Consider the following 22765-nt stretch of genomic DNA (forward strand, 5'->3'; position numbering starts at 1 on the left):
TGATGATAAACTCATCGTTCCGATTCATTTGCTGTCAAGAGGCAAAGCCTTAGAGCTGGATGAAAATTTGAAAGAATGTGTCCGATTGAGTCTGCATTTTAGAGTGCTGTTGCTTTATGATGCTCATGTTTTAATGTTCCCAGCTAGGCCTGAAATTAACACTTAAATTAGGTGAATCGAGTTGTGGTGAGTAGTTCATACATTTTTGCTATTTCTTTACCCAAAGTAGACTTCTGCAAGGTCAAACACTAGAATTACTTTGCAAAGCCTACTATGTTGTCACTATACTCCTTCATTAGCCTCCCACAATACCTACAAAGTAACTTTTAATTCTCAGTGAAGTTTGTTCAATGCCTGTACAAGGCTTCGAACATATGAGGTACCCACTCACGTAAAAATCAATGTGTCAAAGCCTTGGCCATTCTGTTTTAAACAAACAAAATAATGGACTCCTATCCAAATTACCAAATACTATATACACAGGGCTAAAACTTTAGCACCAGTTTCACTCCAAGGGATTCACATCTTTTGATTATCTACTGATCTATTTGTGGTTTCTTAACACTGAGAATCCTTAGTGGTCAAAGGAAGTTTGAAGAAAAAGAGGGTAATCATTTGAAAATTAAGTGTAGTTTGATAGCAAATACTAAACTGGAGAGATATACAAATAAATGTATGTGGAGGTTACTTAAGCCTTTCCCTTTTCTCAACTTTATCAGAAAGAATTATAATCTGAAATGGAAGCATACTTTTATTTTCTACTCAATCGTGTTCACTTGTCTCTATCACTTGAGTAATATTCCTGGTTGTAACACACACTGCTCAGGCCATTCATATTCACTTAGGGTATGTCTACACTACGAGGGTAATTCGATTTTACTTAAATCGAATATGTGGAATCGATATTGCAAAGTCGAACGTGTGTGTCCACACTAAGGACACACTAAGGACAGTAATTCGACTTTGTGAGTCCACACTAAGGGGGCGAGCGTCGATATTGGAAGCGGTGCACTGTGGGCAGCTATCCCACAGTCCCCGCAGTCCCCGCTGCCCATCGGAATTCTGGGTCGAGCCGCCAATGCCTTCTGGGTAAAAAAAATTTGTCGTCATCCGTCCGTCACTAACGCCCTCCCTCCTTCCATGAAAGCGCCGGCGGGAAATCAGTTCGCGCACTTTTCTGGTCAGTGACAGCGCGGACGCCACAGCACTGCGATCATGGATCACGCTGCGACCATCGCTGCACTTGTGGCCGTTCTCAACACCTCGCAGCTTATCATACACCTTTCCCTGAGGCAGATGCAGAGAAATCGGGCGAGGAGGCTACGGCACCGCCGTGAGAGCCTGAAGTCGGAGAGTGGCACAGAGCTGTCAGAAACCACGAGCCCCAGCGCCCAGGACATCACGGTGGCAATGGGGCATGTGGATTTTGTTGAACGGCGATTCTGGGCCCGGGAAACAAGCACGGACTGGTGGGACCGTATAGTGCTTCAGGTCTGGGATGAATCCCAGTGGCTGCGAAACTTTCGCATGCGGAAGGGGACTTTCCTCGAACTTTGTGAGTTGCTGTCCCCTGCCCTGAAGCGCAAGGACACCCGCATGCGAGCAGCCCTCACTGTCCAGAAGCGAGTGGCCATAGCCCTCTGGAAGCTTGCAACGCCGGACAGCTACCGGTCAGTCGCGAACCACTTTGGTGTGGGCAAATCTACCGTGGGGGTTGTTGTCATGCAAGTAGCCAAGGCAATCGTGAAGGTACTGCTCCCAAAGGTAGTGACCCTGGGAAACGCGCAGGTCATCATAGATGGCTTTGCCGCGATGGGATTTCCAAACTGCGGAGGGGCTATCGATGGGACTCACATCCCTATCCTGGGACCGGACCACCAGGCCAGCCAGTACATCAATAGAAAGGGCTACTTTTCAATGGTGCTGCAAGCACTGGTGGACCATCGGGGACGGTTTACAAACATCTACGTCGGATGGCCGGGCAAGGTTCATGACGCTCGTGTGTTCAGGAACTCTGGTCTGTTTAGACGGCTGCAGGAAGGTATTTACTTCCCAGACCACAAAATAACTCTTGGGGATGTGGAGATGCCTACAGTCATCCTCGGGGACCCAGCCTACCCGCTAATGCCCTGGCTCATGAAGCCCTATACTGGCGCCCTGGACACAGAAAAAGAACTGTTCAACTACCGTCTCAGCAAGTGCAGAATGGTGGTGGAGTGTGCTTTTGGCCGTCTCAAAGGGAGATGGAGAAGCTTACTCACTCGCTGTGATCTCAGTGAAACCAATATCCCCATCGTTATTGCAGCTTGCTGTGTGCTCCACAATCTATGTGAGAGCAAGGGGGAGACCTTTATGGCGGGGTGGGAGCTAGAGGCAAATAGCCTGGCTGCTGATTACGTCCAGCCAGACAGCCGGGCCATTAGAAGATCCCAGCGGGACGCCCTGTGCATCCGGGAGGCTTTGAAAGCTAGGTTCCTGAGTGAGCAGGGCAACCAGTGACTTTTCAGTTTGTGGACAGAGAAGCTGAACCTGCCCCCGTTTCTTTACCCAGTTCATTTTGACTATCCTCTCCAGTTACATACCCCCTTCACCCCCTTCCCCTTCCCAAAAAATAAAATCATTTCGATTTTGTTAATGAACAGCGTTGTCTGTATTGCTGTTTTCGCGGGAATATTTTAAACCGGGGACGCAGACTGTGGCGGGGGGCGGGTTCAGTGTTCTGATGCAAATGATGCTTCTAAACTCCCGGAATGACAGGCTCCGCACTGGTGGACTGGTTATTTCAATGGAGAACATGAAAAACACCTCCCAGACTGACCAGGGTAACCAGTGACTGCACTGTGTATGTGTCCTGATGCTGGACCTGACACCGCCTCTGTACCCTGCTAAAGGTCACTGTCCTGCCCAATTACCAAGCCCCTTGCCCCCCTCCAGACAGACTCTCCCTCAAAAGAACCTGACTGAAACAGTAATGGAGAGAAACAAACATTTTATTGCGAACCAGACATGAAACGTGGGGTGTGAAACTTGGACGGGGGCTTCTGTGAGGTGGGTGGGAAAGGACTTATGAAATTTTGGGGAATGTCAGCCTTCTAGTGCTAGAGCAGTCTGCAGGGGTTGACTGAAAGTTTTAACGGCCCTTGCCGCCCCTCCTTCTTTGGAGTTTGGGTGAGGGTGGTGTGGGACTTGGTGGCGGGTGAGGGCAGTTACAGATAGACTGCAGCGGGGCTCTGTCCTCCTGCCTCCGGTCTTGCAGAACATCCACAAGGCGCCGGAGCGTGTCCGTTTGCTCCCTCATTAGTCCAAGCAGCTTTTCAGTAGCCTGTTGGTCCTCCTGACGCCACCTCTCCTCCCGTTCCATGACTGCTCGGTGCATTTGTGACAAGTTCTCCCTCCACTGTGTCTGCTGGGCTGCCTGGGCTCGGGAGCAGTCCATTAGTTCTGAGAACATGTCTTCACGCGTCTTCTTCTTCCTCCGCCTAATCTGCGCTAGCCTCTGGGAGTGTGCTGAGAGGCTGGGTTGGGAGACAGTCGCAGATGTGTCTGTGTGAATTGTGAAAAGGGAGTGAATTCCTGAGACAGATAAATGAAATTGTATACAAAGAACCTAGTCTTTCTCTGTGAACAAGACCATGCACTGCACCTCTCACATGCGCACTCAGGACAAGGTCGAATTTTCGGCCGTCGCCTTCAGTGCCTGTGGACTTGCGGAGGTCTTAGACTGTTCAGAGAACTGTGGCTGGAGACCTGAACTTCTGGAGCGGGCAATAATGGTAAGCCGCAGACTTGTGGCTGCTTAAAACTCCAGCAGTAGCACTGGCCTCCTTTCACATTGAAAGCAATGCCAGTCTCTGCTGCCAGCAATCAGGACAGCATCAACTCTGCCCCTGTCCCACCCCCTCGCGGCTGTCCCAGGGAAAGATCCCTGTATGCTGCCCCTCTCCCTCCACCGCGTGGCTGTAAAGCAGTCCCAATACTAACATTCCCCTCCCTAATTCAAAGCAGGGCGTCATGAGCGACATCACCCTCCTGAGGATCCCGGACACCCAGAGAGAACGCATGCTGCGGGAAAGCATGCAGAAACCGGGGCCGTATGCCGCCATGCTATGTCGGGCCATGATCCCGGAGTACTTGATTGTGGCGTGGAGGGGGCATGTCTGCTACCACGGAGGGCCCACTAAGATCGCCCTACCCCGGAACCTGATCAACAGGCTTGAGCTCTACCTCCACGAGACCTACGAGGAGTTCTCCTACGAGGATTTCTCGTCGATCCCCGGCCACATTGACCGGATTTTCGCGTAGGTGCACTGGGACTATGGAGTGGAGCGTCTTGGGCCTGGGAATCATGGAGTAACGGACATTGTAAAAATTTTTTAAAACACTTGGGACTAAATTGAGAAGAGCCCAAGCCAGAGAAATCATGAAAACCCATTTGTTACCTTTGTAAATATTCCTGTTTTGTACCTGATTATTTTTTTACTAGTTTACAGAACTTTTATAAATGTACATTGTTAATAGTATAAATATTACCGTTCTGTTTTAAATAAATGTTTACATGTTTACAGCACTTACTGCTTGATCCTTCCCCTGATTCTGTGTCCGGGGTAAGGGATGGGGACGGTTGGTACGGGATCTCGGTAAGGGTGATGAAGAGCTCCTGGCTGTCGGGGAAATCAGCGGTGCCAGCGCTGTCGACTGCCTCGTCCTCCTCATCTCCTTCTTCATCTTCCCCGTCCGCTGTCATGTCCGACGAGGAACCGGCCGCGGACATGATCCCATCCTCGGAGTCCACGGTCAGGGGTGGGGTAGTGGTGGCGGCCGCTCCCAGGATGGAATGCAGTGCCTCGTAGAAACGGGATGTGTGGGGCTGGGATCCGGAGCGTCCGTTAGCCTCTTTTGTTTTTTGGTAGCCTTGTCTCAGCTCCTTGATTTTCACGCGGCACTGCGTTGCATCCCGGCTGTAGCCTCTCTCTGCCATGGCTTTTGAGATCTTCTCGTAGATCTTAGCATTCCTTCTTTTGGAGCGCAGCTCTGAAAGCACGGACTCATCGCCCCACACTGCGATGAGATCCAAGACTTCCCGATCAGTCCATGCTGGGGCCCTCTTTCTATTAGATTGCACGGCCATCTCTGCTGGAGAGCTCTGCATAGTTGCCACTGCTGCTGAGCTCCCCTCGATGTCCAAAGAGGAACTGAGATTCAAACTGCCCAGACAGGAAAATGAAAATGAATTCAAATTTTCCCGGGGGTGTGGCTGGTCAGAGCATCCGAGCTCGGACTGCTGTCCAGAGCGTCAACAGAGTGGTGCACTGTGGGATAGCTCCCGGAGCTATTACCGTCGATTTCCATCCACACCTAGCCTAATTCGATATGGCCATGTCGAATTTAGCGCTAATCCTCTCGTTGGGGAGGATTACAGAAATCGATTTAAAGAGAGCTTTATGTCGAACTAAATGGCTTCCTGGTGTGGACGGGTGCAGGGTTAATTCGATATAACGGCGCTAAAGTCGACATAAAAGCCTAGTGTAGACCAGGCCTTATACTCTGCCAGTGATTAAATACTCATGAGGATCATTCTTTAGAGTTAATATACGTCCCTGGTGAAAGTATCTTGAGACCTCATATTAATCATTAAGTCTTTCTCAGCTTTTTTATTATTAATGTTAATTCTGGGCAGATTTCATCTCAAGTCAACAGAATTGCACAGTGTAAATAAGTGGTGCACCTCTGAGTACAATCTTCAACAACCACACTGCAATCAAACACTAAGTTTTAGCACTAGTCCTCTCTAAAACATGAAGACAAGATGGCACTGTATTTAAGATAGCAGAAAAAGACTCCTGATGATGTTATTCACTAACATATCATAGACACTATATATATTGCCAAAACTAAGAGCAAAATTTTGTAGTATTCTATTTTATTTATATTAAATTGCTACCAGATACTTAACACAATATTAACAATGATGGGGAAGGAATACAGGGAAAGAACAGGTTAAAAAATATTTAAATGAGTTAGCCGTAATCAAGTTAGCAGGCCCTGATCAAATTCATCCCAGGGTACATAAGGGACTAGCTGAAGCTATCTTGGAACCATTAGTGATTATCTTTGAGAACTCCTGGAGGACAGTTGAGGTCCCGGAGGACTGGAGAAGAAGAAACATAGTACCTATATCTTTAAAAGGGGGAACAAAGACGACCCAGGGATCTGTAGATCAGAAGGTCTGACTGATACCTGGAAAGATATTGGAACAAATTATCATCAATATGTAACCACCTATAGGATATGTGTTAAGTAATATCCAACATGAATTTGGCAAGAATAATGCCAAACCAAACTAGTTTCCTTCTTTGAAGGAAGGCCTAGTGGATAGGGGGAAGCTGTAGATGTGATATATATCCTGATTTTAGTAAGGCTTTTCACATAGTTTCACATGACACTCTCATAAGCAAACTAAAAAAAATGTGCTCTAGGTGAAATTACTGTAAGGCCATACTCAGAATAGTTATCAAGAGTTCACTGTTAAACTGGGGAGACGTATCAAGCAGGGTCACATAGAGGCTTGTCCTGGGTCCGGTACTATTCAATATTTTCATTAATGACCTAGATAACAGAAATCTGCAGGTGACACCAGCTGGGAGGGGTTGCTGACACTTTAGATGACAGGATTAGAATTCAAAATGATCTTGACAAATTGGAGAATTGGTCTGAATTCAACAAGATGAAATTAAATAAAGACAAGTGCAATATACTACACTTAAGAAGAAAAAAAATCAAATGCACAGCTACAAAATGGGGAAAAACTGGCTAGTGGTAGTACGGTTGAAAAGGATCTGGAGGTTATAGTGGATCACAAAGTGATGATGAGTCAACAATGTGATTCAGTTGCAAAAAAGGCCCTACAATTCTGTCATTTATGATTTTGCCTAACTCTGCAAGCTACCCTGCCATTTCAATCGGCTGTGTCATTCTCTATTACCTCCCCTAAATGGTTATGTAAGTTGCTCTGCGCTGCTAAAAATAGCTATATTTCACATCAAAACTGGCTGCATTTCATTTGTGAGGGGATACAGAATAATTTGGATTGATTTGTGCCATATGAATGTAAATAATCTTTCAAAACTATAATGTTACTTCAAACAGTATTCATATATTAGTGCTTTAGACAGTTTAATGTGCTCCTGACATAATGAATTCTCAAGGTGGTCATGCATTACAAGATACATAATCCACTTTGATTGAATAAATCCATATAAATAGCACTTAGCATGTGGGGAACCATGCTGGTCCATTCACTGACCAGTTACCATAGTGCTTCTAGCGTAGTTGGCAAGAACCAATATAAAAACATACTGAGACACAGTGAACTAAGAACAAAAACTTAAATCTTTCACATCTCTACATGGAGATGTTTCAACTTCAAGACAGCCAGCAAGCTTAGACAGAAGACAACAGTACTGATTAGGTCCCAAAATAAATTCATTTTCACAAGGCAGATAAGTAAAATGAACAGCTGAATTTCTTTGAACTAGGCTCAGGGAAACAAAAATAAATATATAGGGAACGTCTCTCAAAGCCTCTCTGCTGCAGAGCTAATCAACAGGAAAGAAGGATGGGTAGCAGTTCGGACAGAACATGCCCGCAGAACAAACAAGCTCAGCAAGGAAGTTAATTGAACGACAGTTAAAAGGACACTGGCTTGCAATATGCTATACATGGCCAAGAACCAGAGAAGAGAAAATAATGCTTTTGTACATTAGCATGCAATCAAACCTGACTTCTGAACAAAACAGAGTCAAGTATACATATAAAATAAATAGATAGTATACATTATGGTAGATTCAGTGCAAAATACAAACACTTTAGCATTCCATATACAGGCTTCACTGAAGTTTTATAGACAGGATGTTTTAGTGGTAAAAACCCATTACATCATAGAACATGAATTCAGGACATTTTGAAAACAAAGTTTCTCAAGTGTGGATATTCACATCTGGGACTCCAACAGTCACTATTCAAGAATGACAAAAGAGTTCTTTTAAGGAATCTGCAAGTGCCATCACAGCATCCTAAAACTATTTATTCGGCATAAGTTTTTGTTATACAAGCTAGTGACCCTGGAGACGTTCTGAATTTCATTCCAGAACACACATCAAACAGAGTCAAATGGATTCATCAGAAAGATTTCCAGAAAATCACAACAGTAAATCTACTCAAAAGGAAGATTTAAAATTTAATATGACTGAAAATGTTTAATTTGACTAAGCAGCCTGTGGCTGGATTAGCTACTTTTATGTAAAAAGTTTCTTGATTTTACATTGTGATGAACGTACAGGGTCCTAGCTCTATTAGGTACAGACAAATAAAGCTGATTTTTTTAGTCTCAGCCTACTTACTACCTGGCAACCTTGATACAAGTGCTGAATGTGGTGGCTTCCTTTTTATGAGGAAGTGGGAATGAAATAGAATTGCTGTAATGTTCCAGCCTGAAAGTTTTATTCAGTCTTACTTCTCCTATGAAGGTACTGCAACAGGCAATTACATTTAAACCTAACTGGGCTTAGTCAAAGAACTGGTTCCACCAATGGGCAGACTTAGACACCATAAAAGCCTATTGTTTGGGGGCGGGGGCTGTTGAACAGCAAGAGGTTTTGTTTTTTTTAAATCTTAAAAAAAAGTTAACTCTCAGTTGGGAACTCCAAACCTTCAGTCCAGGGAGAGAAGTAATTGAAGTACCTGGGGAAAGAAGCAACTGAAGTAGACTCAAAGGGGCAGATTTGAAGTCCAGAAAGTAACTCAGGAATTGTCAGTCCTGTGGAGGAACAAGGGAAGCCCAATTTTGAGAGACACCTGTTTGTTGGATTTGTATCATCTTGTTGACATTTGGCATGAATTAAAGCAATTTTGCACTAAGCATTTTGGTCTCAGTAAGTTTCTGCAATCATTGCCGCACAAAGTCATTCTTTTCATGATTTGTGCAAAAGTCCATGTTCAGATGTGGAAATGGAGGGGGGGGGGGGAGAAGGGTTTCCTTTTGGCTCTCAACCTGAGACTGAGTCTTATTGAAAAATACATTTCAATTTTTCATTAGAATATCAAAAAATGAACCAACTAATTGTGCAGCCAACATTTTACAGAATCCTTTGAGATACATACCAATACTAGCCTTAATTGTCACTTTGCACTAGGTCCTTGAGATACATAGAATTTACCAAGAAGGTGAAAAATGTGTTTCAAGAATTTTAAAATCAACATCACACCATATTTAAGAGAACTACTACCATATTCATTGTGCCTTAAATATAGGGACATCTTTTGCAGTGCATCAAATCTCTTTATACAGAGATCAGACACTAACTTCTGAAGTGCCACATAACTTGAAAATATCAGCTATTTGCTTTGTTCACAAAGAAAGAAAATAAATTAAGCTAATGACGTATGAAACCATGTTGTAATTCAGAGAAGGTAAGCGGATTAAGAAAACATGGAATTGAGAATTTCCAGTAACATGCAAATCTTTCTACATGGTAAGCATGTAAGCAGGAGTGGAGGCTACCAACAATAAACAGTTAACTGAGAGTCTGAAAGAAATTGGACCAGCACATTACTACAGTCTGCAAACAATTAAATTAGGTAGTGTGGCAAATATCAGTGAAGAAAGGGAATCACTACAGAGGACCTTAGAAAGGAGAGGAAACAGCAGAATTCAACTTTAAAAAGCAATGCTAACAAGTTTTCAAAAAGTTTTTTTAAAAAATCAGAAGTTTAAGAGAATGAAACATGAAAAAGCAGTGGACTTGAGAGTATAGTCTAATGCAGGGGTTATCAAACTTCATTGCACCACGACCCCCTCTGACAACAAAAATTACTACACAACCCCAGGATGGAGGACCGAAGCCTGAGCCCCCCTGAGCTCGACTGCCCTGGGTGGAGGGATGGGGGGGGAGCGCAAAGCCCGGGTCCCCTTGCCCTGGGCAGGGGGAACAAAGCAAAAGCCCAAGAGCTTCAGCCCCAGGCTGGGGGCCTGTAACTTGAGACCCAGCATCCCAGGCTGAAGCCCTCGGGCTTTGGCTTTAGCCCCGGCCCCGGGCAGTGGGGCTTAGGCTTTGGCCCTGGGACCCAGCAAGTCTAATGCCAGCCCGGGTGATCCCATTAAAAACAGGGCCCTGACCCACTTTGGGGTCCCGACCCACAGTTTGAGAACCACTGGTCTAGTGAACAGAGCAAGGGATTTGGTGTCTTCATACTTTTTACCATATTGTGCCTCAGTTTATCTGTATAATGGAAATGCCATCCACCATTGGTCCCTGCCACTTCTCTACTCCAGCCTTCTGGATGATGGTGGAGGCAGTGAGCTTTATTGGATAAGCCCTCTCTCTCCTCTGAAGGTGCTTTGAAAAGCAGCTTCCCAGCACCACAGATCTTAGGGTCAGTACACCTCTTTACAAAATAGATTTTTGGCCTGAAATCAACATGAGTGTCCTATTAAATAAAAAAAATCTTAAATGCAGAAGTGTTTACTGGTTGAAGCTAAGCAACTCCAGAACATTTCTAAGAAATGAAAGAGCAGCATAATAAATCAGCAAAGGAATTTTAATCTTTTTGCTACTATACTGTGATTTAATAGAATGACTGAAGGAGTTGGTCAGAAGTTTGAGTTAGTCAAGGTTTGGTCAAGTGTGAGAATATTTGAGGGCTCAATCTGTGATACACTAATTTCTTTCAGTACCTTCAATCTAGAAACACATTTTCAAGTTTCATGTCAATATCCGGCTGAACTGAAGCACCTCTGAGCTCACTAATTTTCCACTATTTCTTCAAAGAGTACAGACAGCCCCCAGGTTACACAAACCCGACTTACACAAATCTGCACTTATGGAAAAAGTTCCGTAAGCTAGAAATAGGAGGGTTTTTTGGGGGGTGGGGGGGGTTGGTGTAATTGTCGGGTATACATTTCTGACTTACGTAAAATTTGAATTACACAAGGCAGGTGTAGGGATATTAAAGAAGGTACTAACAGTGATTCCCCCAAGTGACAGTGACCCCCTCATAATTTGTCCCCCACACTTTAAAATCCAACAGTTTCACCAAGTACAAAAATCTCTTGGGTCTTCTGTTAAAACTTGTAAGCTACTGTCTGTAGAAACCATTGATTGTATCTATCCTGTGAAAGATACTTTATTACTATGTAAAACTTACAAACAAGTTAATTGACTTTGTTCTTGAAGTAATTGATACAATGTAAACAAACACTATAAGCCGTTAAGTGACTTTCACTTCATTGTAATAGCAAGGGCTCCTAGGACAGACCCCCACCCTCTGTGATTAAAGGGCCGGGAGTCTCAAATGAATTAGCACACACCCCAAAAGTGGTGGAGACAGTAAATTAAAATATGGTTAAGATATGGAATGTATGCTGACAAATGCTTGATATACATGAATGGTTAGGGAGGTGCCAGCCTAGAAAGGAAGTATCCATCAGCCGAAGAATGTATCAAGTGGATGACCAGACAACCCCCGGAGGGTAAACTGGGATCCACCCCATCACCTGGAAGGATGAGAAACACAAACTTTGGACAGTTTGGAGCCACCAGGAATGTGCCATCTGCTGATTGAGTCAGGAACAACAAAATAAAACAGCTCCCATAGACTAACATAGGAATTAATTCCTATAAGAATGGACTCTCAAGACTGAGGATTTTGAGTCTCTGGTTCTGCTGCCAACCTCCAGGAGCATCAGGTGCACCTGACACAGACTCGGCTCCATCCTCATGATGAAGATACCTGGCCAGTAACTTGGCATGAGCAACTTCTAGGCTGGTAACTATAACACCTATACAGAACCTGAATGCATGATTGTGTGAATGAATCTATATATGTGTGTGTGTGTATAAGGAATAAGTAGTAATAGGAATAAGTAGTCAAACAACGTTGTTTACTTTTATCTTTTGCTTTACCATTATATTTACAATAAATGTGGCATCTTTGCCTTATCCCTCTTAATAAGATCCTGCTGGTTTTTATTCTATTGGTATAATACAGGAACGCTTGCATAAGTCGGGGAGCGTCTGTAATGAAATCCCTCCGAGTTTAATGGTATGATCACAAATGAAGCAAGCTAAAAAGTGTATTGAATGTAGCATTTAAAACAATCATTTTTTCTGATAAAATATTTTTGAGAAAATTCCCAGTAATATATGCTATTTATATATTCATTTAATATTTTGAGGAAAGGAAAACCTTGTAATTGGTTTTCTGTTTTTTAAATAGAATAAAATTCTACATCATATGTTCAAGACATTTTAATTTTTTCAAAAGTGAGATATGCACAGATACATAGCACAAATACACTGCATGTGCACATGTAAGCATGCTGATTAAAGGAAAATGTATTGTAATCACATTGTGTAAACCTCCTTTAATCAGGCTTTTGAATCTCAGTATTACAGCCATATATGGATCTATCTTTAATTTGTTGGAATTATGGACCTGACTCAAAATTAGGAGAAAAGATTCCTATTTACTTCTATCAGCTTTGGATCAAGCCTTCAGTGAAATGCACTATGTTACAGCATTATTCCAATTGAGAGCCTGATCCTGAACTCACTGAAGTCAATGGCAATACCACTATTAATTTCAGTGGGTACATCATCAAGCCCTGAATGCAGCAGTATGAAGTGCTTATCTCCTATTTGTAGTCTGCAATTTCGGTCTCTTTTTTAACACTCATTTAAGTTTGAGTGTATGATCACACTTTTGAATCTCAAAGTACCAAGTATCATCTTAATCCAAACCGACACAGGATTTTGATGGACTAGTCTCTCATTAACTCCATGCAAATTTTATTAAGTGATTGTAATAACAGCTGAAATTAAGATCATTTTAATAACCATAATATCCACACACAATCTTAAAATGAGACATGTTAAAGGTTATATGCAATGAAAAAAGTATGCAAATACTATGTAAAACAACTATGTTACCACGTACTGTGCAGAGGTCCTTGTACTGTAGCTTCTGAAATTTGGTGTCCGAGTTTCCTGCGCACAGCTCTACGTACCCAAGAACTACTTGAAACACTGTGTTGTGAATGGCTTGAGTGAAGTGCATATGTAGTTGGTCCATCGCTGTCTGAAAAGGAAGGAAAAGCAGAAGAGCATTACATTGATTGGTTGAGTTCATCTGGTTATCTACTAGACCTTTATGTCCTTTTCAGAGTCACTGCTTTACAGGACACTTTCACCCACCTTGTAAGTGTGACCTACATTCTTTGTTCCTAGATATATAACCTAACATTTGACTCTGTTAAAACATGTTTTGTTCAAATGAGCTCATTACCATGCAGTCTCGGTGGGTCTTATATTTTCCATCAGTCCCTATCATTATTTACCACTTCAATTTGTGTCATCTACAGTTTTTACCAGCAATTTTGTATTTTCTTCCAGATCATTACTAAAGATAGTGAACAGCACTGGAGTGAGTACAGATCCCTGTGGGATCCCACCAGGGGAAAAAAAAAACAATTTGATTACTATTTCCCATTTACAATTATTTTTTTAAGATTTATCAGCTAACCTATTTGTAATCTATTTTCCATGCAATCATGCTGAGTGGCATTAAATATGTTAACAACTTTAATATTTTACTAATTTCATCCCCTATCAGATTTTCCATGATTTTGCCTGGGATCTAGATCAGGCTAACTGCCCTATAGTTTCCTGGGTCTTCCTACTACCCTTTTTAAATATTGGTAAAACATTAGTTTTTTCAGTCCTCTGGAACTTCGAAGATTTTTTTTTTTTTAAAACACACACACACACACACACACACACACAAAAAAAACATTAATGGTTCATAGAGCTCCTTAGCCATTCTTTTAATATTCTTGACTGAAAGTTATCTGGTCCTGCAGAGTTAAAAGTGTTTAACTTTAATAGTTGCCTTTTATCTTCCTCCCCAGTTACTGATGGAAGAGAGTAAGATATGAACGCCATTCTGCTTCTTTCCAAATACAGAACAGAAAAGCAAATAATCGGATCATTTTCACTAAACCTAGCTTGAATTAGATAATCTACATAGAATGAAAAATGAAAACCTTAAAAAGGTTTGGTACTAAAGTTATCCAAAATAAACAGCAATTAAAATAGGGAGATTTCATTTTGTGCTCTGCATATACTGAAGTGTTTTTCAGGACAAGTCTAGAATGGACATCTTTAAAATAAAAATATAGCCAATACTGCAGTCTCAGTTATGTCAGTTAAGAAAAAAAAGTTCCTGATTTATAATATATTTAAGTTCTAAAATACTATTCTCTGTTTCGTTCGGTTGATCAGAAAACTCTCACAAGTTAGTCACATTCATTAAAACATGTTTAATTATTTATGTATGTTAAATTAATTTGCTTATTGACATTTCCCAACATAGCATACATTACACTTTGGAACCACAGATGGGTTATATTTACTTTTGAAGCCTCACATTTAATAAATGAGTTAATTCTTCCAAATACATTAAAAAAATTTATAGACCACCACTGGCACGGGAAAGCTAAATTCATCTTTTTCTTGACACAACTGCATATGTTAGAGTATTTTAATACTTTTGAAAAATGCTTTAAGTTAATAAATGAAATAAGACCAAAACCAAAGCACCAAAAAAAAAAAAAAAAAAAAAAAAAATGTACATACACTTGAAAAATTATGTTGCTGCCATAACAACAAAACACTGAAATGAGCTAATCCTTACGGATGAAGGCACTGTTTAAAAAATTAGCATTCTAAGGTCAAACAGGCCTCACACACTGCCAGATAAATTCATGACCAGGAAGAAATGGGCTAAGTCCTTCCTCAGCCTCAACAGAACACAGAAACCCTGAGTTAGTGTCCAAACTATCCCTTCCCTGGAGGGCTGTTTTATTGATAACCTAGAGACACCAACACCACAATACAAACCTCAACCTAACTTTCCTCCTCAAGCTTGTCTATTACAGGCGAGTCATCTTACGTGCATTTAACATGCTCGAATTCAGCTTTGCGCGGTCGGCAAAAACAAAAACAAAAAACCAGAGAAAAATAATTTAAATACTGTACCTGTAATGCAGGCGATTTCGCCCGCCATTACACTCAATGTAATTTTAACTATATGCGATTTTTGCTTTACGTGCTGACAGCGGAACATAACCCCAGCGTAAGATGAGACTCGCCTGTACTGCAATCCTATCCAAGGTCTTAGATCGGCAAGACAGTTACATAAATGGGGTTTAAACTCAGCTGCAACCTCTAGTATGGAATGGCTACAACAGCTCCATATTGACCACAAGCGACATTTTGCATTACCATGCAACCTATCACAACAAATGAGAGCATTGCTAAAGTCTTTATAAACACATATGCAACAAGATAGAGGGCTGTCAATAAATACGTTTCCAAGGTCGTCCTTTCCAACTTTATATTGTGGTAGCATTATTCTTCATATTTTATTAAGAAAATAAAGTACTAACCTGTGTCTTTCCAAGTAGTCTGTAAGCCTGCTGCACCTTGGTATAATGATTGATATCAAAGTTCTTGCATATTTTGGAGAGGGCTACATCTAATTGTTCCTAATGTAATTAAAAGAAGTAAATGTTAAACATTCAATAAAAGGAATTCAAGGAGTTATTTTATTACAATATGGTGTTCTAATCCATATTTATTACAGGGGCTGGTAGCATCATCTATTAAGGTAGCCCGACATTTCCCATTGTAAGTCCAGGTTTTCAATTCTTTTAACTCGGATAAACTTTAATAAGTTAGACACAAATCTTTCAGGCCAAATGACTGCCTCAGGCTGAATTATTTGGCAGTATTTCAGCCAAAATGGCTTAGCCATGTCTAAGATTGAGGCTAGTGAAAAATATGTTGTTTTCCTCATGTTAAAAAGATTCTGGAGACTTCTTTGAAAAGCTCTATTGTCCAATACTGTGGAGCAGGGACTTGTAATTTGGCAGGGGCAGGAAGAGGTCTTCATGTCAGGTCTGTGCGTTTCGCCATACCCATGAAAATCCACCCAAATTTGGCCAAGTTATAAGCCTTAAAAATAAACAAAAACAAATACATAAATCACAATTTGCACATGCTCCATAGAGACTTGTTACAGCTTTGCAGCTGAAAACTCCAAAGATTCAATCCACACTGAGCATGCTCCAGCCTGGGACCAAGCAGGACTTCCTCTGCAATTGCAGCCAGGAACCAGAACTTAAAGCGTGTCTCTCCTGTGCTCTCAGTACTCCCCACTGCTGATGCCCAGAGAGCCTTCTGAAGGAAGCTGCCTGATTCAAATGTGCAAGGAACAAAAGCTTGATGCCAGGTTCAGATGGGAGTAAACTGGGACAAAAGGCCTAGGAATATACAACTTGGAATGGAGATTTTCAGGCTGGTGAAGGGGGAAGGAAACTGGGACTGAGAGTTGGGATGGAGGAATACTGAGACAGGGAACAGAAGGGGAGAGTGGAATGGACTAGGCAAATAGATTGGGACAATAACAGAGCATGGGGGATATGATTCATAGATTTTTTTTTTATTGTTTTGTTTTTTGTTTTGTTTTTTTAAAGACCAGAAGGGACTACTATTCAATCATCTAGTCTGACCTCAAAGCAGAAAGAAGCAGAGCAAATACAAAATATTGTGTTTTTCACCTTCCTCCCAGCATTGTGGAAGCACTGGTGGGGTAAAGACAACTAGGATTTGGAAATCTAATATTAAGAGATAAAGAAATGTGCAGTTTGTTGCAACTTGTGGCCACTGTCCAATGTGGATAAAGGCTAAAATGGCCAGCTCCCACAGATAAATGAGACCTGAGATTTCACTGGTAGACCCTGCACTGGTAAGGAGGAAAAGAACATTGAACTCTTTGCAGACAAAGGTCCCTCTTGGTACTCGTCTCTATCCACCTGAGTCCTGGGTGTAGGGGGGTAGGCGAAGAGGTCCACCCCAAGTTACTGGTGATTTGGTTAGAGCTTAGTAACCCCACACCAGACTCAGTTAAATGCCTGGTATGAGAGATGGGTGAGAACATACCATCCCTACCCACTGTTAAGCTAATAAAGTTGCAGTCTACCAGTTAAAATCCATTCCAGTCTCTGTCTTTCATTCACCTGTGTATCCTGAACAATCAAGAGCTTGAGTGTTAATCATGAACTACCTGTGAATCACTGCTGCTTCAGCAGAATTTAATACAAGGCAGGATTTACTTTACAAAGCAATGAGGGAGGATGTAGAGGTGAATGCAGCCCTTTCAGCAAATTAATTCAAAATTTGTTCAGTCGGATTAACACAAGATGAAAAGTTAGTTGCTAATAAAAATCTTGTCAGGTAGGAATCCGTGAAAGAGAAGTGGGAATGTGAAATCTGAGTGAAAACAACAACAAAATATGCCTAGCCTGTGTTAAAAGGGAAAAATAAAAGCAACACCAATCCAACAAGTTTTTTAATCATTCCCACACAGAATGAGACCATGGAGAAAAAACCTATGACTAGAAGAAAATAAAAGGAAAGTTGTGTAGAGGTTTTAATTAGATAGTAGTGAAAAATAAAAGGGACCATGAGGAAAAACTTTTTAAAAATACACTACATCTACACACTAACCTGACTTTCCACAAAGTATATAGAATGCTGTATCCCAGATAAACTTAATTCCTTTCTGACTGCTTTAAAATTAAATGCTGGCATAAACTTTAATTCAATATAGGGCCCACAAGTATAATTATCATACCACTGTGAGTTTAACTCTGTGCACACAACTCCGTATGAATTGCAGTGTCTAAAGCATTACAGAGAGACAACATTTTAAAGTAATTCTTATGTACAATAACTGCTAACGCCAAAATATTTGAATTAGGAAGTCACAATAAACATCAAAATGTAAAAATATTCACATATTATAAAAATCCAAACACTAATTCTTACCTCTATTTGTTCCAAAGTGTCTTGCAGTTTTGAATTCAATTCACTAGCAAGAAAATAAAATCCTGGTATTACATTGTGTTTAAAACCAAACTAATAACTCACAGTAATGTTTCACAGCAAGATCGCTGTTCTAAAGTGTATGCCTGTGTAACATCATGCCACTATTATAATCCATGCTATCTTTCTAAAACCATTCATCTACCATTAAATACAGTGCAAAGTTTAGTGCAGTTACACTAGTAACACCATAGTTATGATGGAAGAGACACTCCATTGGCTTATCCAGTTGGCATCAGTTAGTATTTGCACTTGCAATGAAAAAAAATAGTGCTATTATTGTAGCACATTTATATTGCAATAGTATCCAGAGACTTCTATCAGGAATCAGGACTCCACTGTGCCAGATACAGAGGGCACACACAACACCACCTCTGCTTTCAGGAGCTTATGAGCTAACAGTGCTGAATCCTCCAATCTGATCTGCAAAAGTGAACCCCTGCACCTACACAGAGTCCCAGTGAAATTAATGGGCATAGAAATTCCCAAACACAGATCAAATTGCAGTAGGGTGACCAGATATCACCTGTGAAAAAAACGGGACAGGGGTGGGGGGGTAATAGGCACCTATATAAGAAAAAGTCCCAAAAAACGGGACTGTCCCTATAAAAACGGGACATCTGGTCACCCTAAATTGCAGGATCAGGGCCTGAAGATGCTGATATATAAACGTTAGTGGGAAGACAGATGCATTTGGACATGCACACTTTCAAAACGCATAGAACTTTTATTGTAGGTTGAGAAAGTATAAGTCAACTATTCCCTACACCTGACATTTATAACATGCAAATTGCTAACTATTTAAAAGCACTAACAATATTTAACAAAATTCATCTTTGGCAGAGACTAAGCATGAAAAATTTAAAGCTAACAGAGTAAAAATTATTTCTGATTTAAAAATACTACAGAGGTAAAATAGTTCCAACAGAAAACAAGATAACAGTTATGTTGAAAGACTCAATTAAGGATAGGGTATCTTAGAAAGTGACATATGCAGAGGAATATCTTTTTACAAGAAAAAAAATTGTTCTCCGCATGAACAATGCTGTTCTCTAACTTGAGGAGATTTGTACAGCAATAAGAAGTGTTCCATTTGAATATGGTATGCCCTGGAAACAGTTTTAGTTGAGCTGGTGAGCAATCTCCTCCTGACTATGGACAATGAACAAACATCCATTCTCATCTCAAGAGTGGCCAATGTATAATAGCTATATTTCAGCCAGGTTGGTAAAAGCTTGCTTACTGGGGTTTCCCCTAGAGGCACCTGTCAGAATAGAGAAGAGTCATAAATTTAATTTTTTAGGCAAGTCACCTCCAATGCAATATTCCATCAAGAAAGCTCAGCAAGCTGCAATCAGCACAGCCAATAGAACAGAGGGAGAGACAGATGGACATCTTAGCAGCATCAAGTACTCTGACTGTCTTGTCAGTACAAGAGAAAGGGGGTAGAAAATCTTTCAGCATTTCATAATGTATCTGCATAAGACCAAAGTACTAAGGTTGCATGGTCTTTGTAAACTGGTATAGTTACTTTTATCCAGATCTCAGAAACCTCTGAGGGCAAAATCCTCAAATACTGATCCTACAACTTCTAGAGAAATGTGATCAGAAGTGTAAATGCTTTGAACCTATCAAGTGATAATTCCCCAGGGCACTTTCAGCAGCCAGATGCAGAAAGCAGTTGTAAATGATATTCAATAAATGATCTAGCATAGTATAGTAAATGTACAGAAAGCCAAGAGGGAGTAAAAAAACCTCAAAAGACCTCTTAAGAATCTGTCAAGTTTCCTTCTCTATGATATGCTTGGGAGAAGCCTCAATAGGGAGGGGAGATTAACAAGAACAAGAACAGTTCTCCATCCATCCAGGTGAATCTTCCTTGGGTACAGATATACACCTCTACCCCAATATAACGCGACCCGATATAACACGAATTCAGATATAACGCGGTAAAGCAGTGCTCTGGGGGGGGGGGCTGCGCACTCCAGGGGATCAAAGCAAGTTCAATATAACGCGGTTTCACCTATAACACTGTAAGATTTTTTGGCTCCCGAGGACAGTGTTATATCGAGGTAGAGGTGTACATAGCTATTTCTTGTCCACAAGAAGTAAGTAATATTGTGAAACATGGACTGAGAGGGTAAATCAGAAAAAATGGCTGCACAGGTGTTTTGTTTCTGCTCTTCCAAATAAAGACATGCAGAATAAGCCTGTTTGTTTTCTTTCAAAATTTAAGGAGGTTTCATGCTTAACTGATCTGACCAAACTAAGCCTTTAACAGCCTTTTTAATTTCAGAACAGCCGGTCTTTTGGACTTAAGGCACTGGCCAGCAATAAGAGAACATATTTACTGTTTAGCACTTCTCCTGTACAATAGCTATGCATGGTTCTTGGCAATACAGATGAAGTACCTTCTCCAAAGAGCTCACAACCTAGGTTAAGACAAAAAACAAGGGATAGAGAAAGATGAGGGAAAGCACAATAAAATAATGTGGTTACTTGAGAGACTGAAGTCTTAAGGGTATCAATTATTTTTCATTATATTTTATTTTAAAATGTTTAAGAGGATGTAGTTTATAAACTTCATTCAAGTACTGGATTTTGAAAAGAGACTTAGAAAAGGCAGAAGGCATCGGGGTTAGTATCATGAAAGGGATTTAGCGATTGAGAACGGCGTGAAGATTGCATGGGAAAAGGACAAGGGAGGCAACCAGGGCACAAAGAGGGATAAAAGGAAAGCATGCAAGCATGTTGCTGTGGCCTGCTTGGGTCACCTGGAGTGCAGCAACACATTCCTCACTACCTGAATCCAGGGATGTAGACAGGCTGGGGTTTACAACTTCAGAGACCACATCAAAACGACAGCTAAAAGCATGGCGTTCTAGCCAGAAAAGGAAAGTTTGGACTGAACTTTCTTATACATCAAGTCTCTCTTTTTTGCTAATTCCAATTTCTAATCCGTTACCAATCCTCCCTCTAAACACACACACACACACACACACACACACACAGAGGGAAGGCTTAGTCGCCTTCTACTCTGCTATTCTACTCCGTTTGTCCAGGTGTGACATAAGTGACAACACTTCAAATAAGAGAATGATTTGTTCATTCGGGGGGGGGGGGGGGGAGAAAGGGAGTGGACATTTACATACTTAGGGTGATAATCTCATCTCACTCTGGCATCTTTATGCCAAATAAAAGGGACAGAGCAAGTAAAGAGGCACTCCTAAACCCGCATACTACTGAGGAAGGATTCCCCCAGTGCAGACAATGCAGAGACAATAAAGATGCCATCCAAGAACCCCCTTGCAAGCCAGAGGGCCATGTTAGGGAAACTGCCTTAACTTGGGCCTGGTCTACACTACGACTTTAATTCGGATTTAGCAGCGTTAATTCGGATTAACCCTTCACCCGTCCACACAACGGAGCCATTTAGTTCGAAATAAAGGGGGCTTAAAATCGATTTCTGTACTCCACCCCGACGAGCGGAGTAGCGCCAAAATCGATTTTGTCAATTCGAATTAGGGGTAGTGTGGCCGCAATTCGATGGTATTGGCCTCCGGGAGCTATCCCACAGTGCACCACTGACCGCTCTGGACAGCAATCTGACCTCGGATGCACTGGCCAGGTAGACAGGAAAAGCCCCGCGAACATTTGAATTGCATTTCCTGTTTGCCCAGCGTGGAGAGCACAGGTGACCACAGATAGCTCATCAGCACAGGTAACAATGCAGGCTGATAATCGAAAAAGAGCACCAGCATGGACCGTTCGGGAGGTACTGGATTGCTATATGGGGAGAGGATTCAGTGCTAGCAGAACTTCGTTCAAAGAGACGAAATGCCAAAACTTTTGAAAAAATCTCCAAGGGCATGATGGAGAGAGGCCACAATAGGGACTCAGATCAGTGCCGCGTGAAAGTGAAGGAGTTTAGACAAGCCTATCAAAAAACAAAGGAGGCAAACGGTCGCTCCGGGTCAGAGCCGCGGACATGCCGCTTCTACGCCGAGCTAAATGCAATTCTAGGGGGGGCCGCCACGACTACCCCACCAGTGGTCGTGGAATCTGAGGCGGGGGTAATCTCAGCTACACCTGAGGATTCTGCGGACGAGGAGGAGGACGACGAGCTTGCGGAGAGCACACAGCACTCCGTTCTCCCCCACAGCCAGGAGCTTTTTCTCAGCCTGACTGAAGTACCCTCCGAACCCTCCCAAGCCAGTATCCAAGATAACGACCCCATGGAAGGGACCTCAGGTGAGTTTACCTTTTAAAATATAAAACTTGTTTTAAAAGCAAGGTATTTTAATGATTATTTTGCCCTGAGGACTTGGGATGCATTCGCAGCCAGTACAGCTACTGGAAAAGTCTGTTAACGTGTCTGGGGATGGAGCGGAAATCCTCCAGGGACATCTCCATGAAGCTCTCCTGGAGGTACTCCAAAAGCCTTGCCACAAGGTTTCTGGGCAGTGCAGCCTTATTCCGTCCTCCATAGTAGGACACTTGACCGCGCCATGCTTGCAGCAAGTAATCTGGTATCATTGCCTGACAAAGCCTGTCAGCATATGGTCCCGGTGTTTGCTGGCATTCAAGCAACATCCGTTCTTTATCTTGCTGTGTAATCCTCAGGAGAGTGATATCGCTCATGGTAACCTGGTTGAAATACGGGAATTTAATTAAGGGGACAGAGGTGGCCGTTCCTACTGGGCTGTTTTCCTGTGGCTGAAAAGAAATCCTTCCCTGCAGTTAGGCGACCGTGGGGGGGGGGG

At 41.9% G+C, this 22765-nt stretch overlaps 1 protein-coding gene across 6 annotated transcripts in view; it reads right to left on the reverse strand.

Moving 5' to 3' along the window:
• The window catches only part of VPS50 (VPS50 subunit of EARP/GARPII complex), a 178278-nt gene that overhangs the window by 107137 nt on the left and 48376 nt on the right, over positions 1-22765 (reverse strand). For all 6 annotated transcript variants that reach the window (XM_026649456.1, XM_026649454.1, XM_026649455.1 and 3 more), the window contains 3 exons: positions 17946-17988; positions 15503-15601; positions 12994-13134 (listed from right to left, as the gene is read on the reverse strand). In XM_026649456.1, coding sequence (XP_026505241.1) covers positions 12994-13134; positions 15503-15601; positions 17946-17988 — 283 coding nt within the window. The remainder of the gene's footprint in view (positions 1-12993; positions 13135-15502; positions 15602-17945; positions 17989-22765) is intronic.

Source organism: Terrapene carolina, unplaced genomic scaffold (genome assembly GCF_002925995.2).
Source record: "Terrapene carolina triunguis isolate 2854851 unplaced genomic scaffold, T_m_triunguis-2.0 Scaffold84, whole genome shotgun sequence".
NCBI classification, from domain to species: Eukaryota; Metazoa; Chordata; order Testudines; family Emydidae; genus Terrapene; species Terrapene triunguis.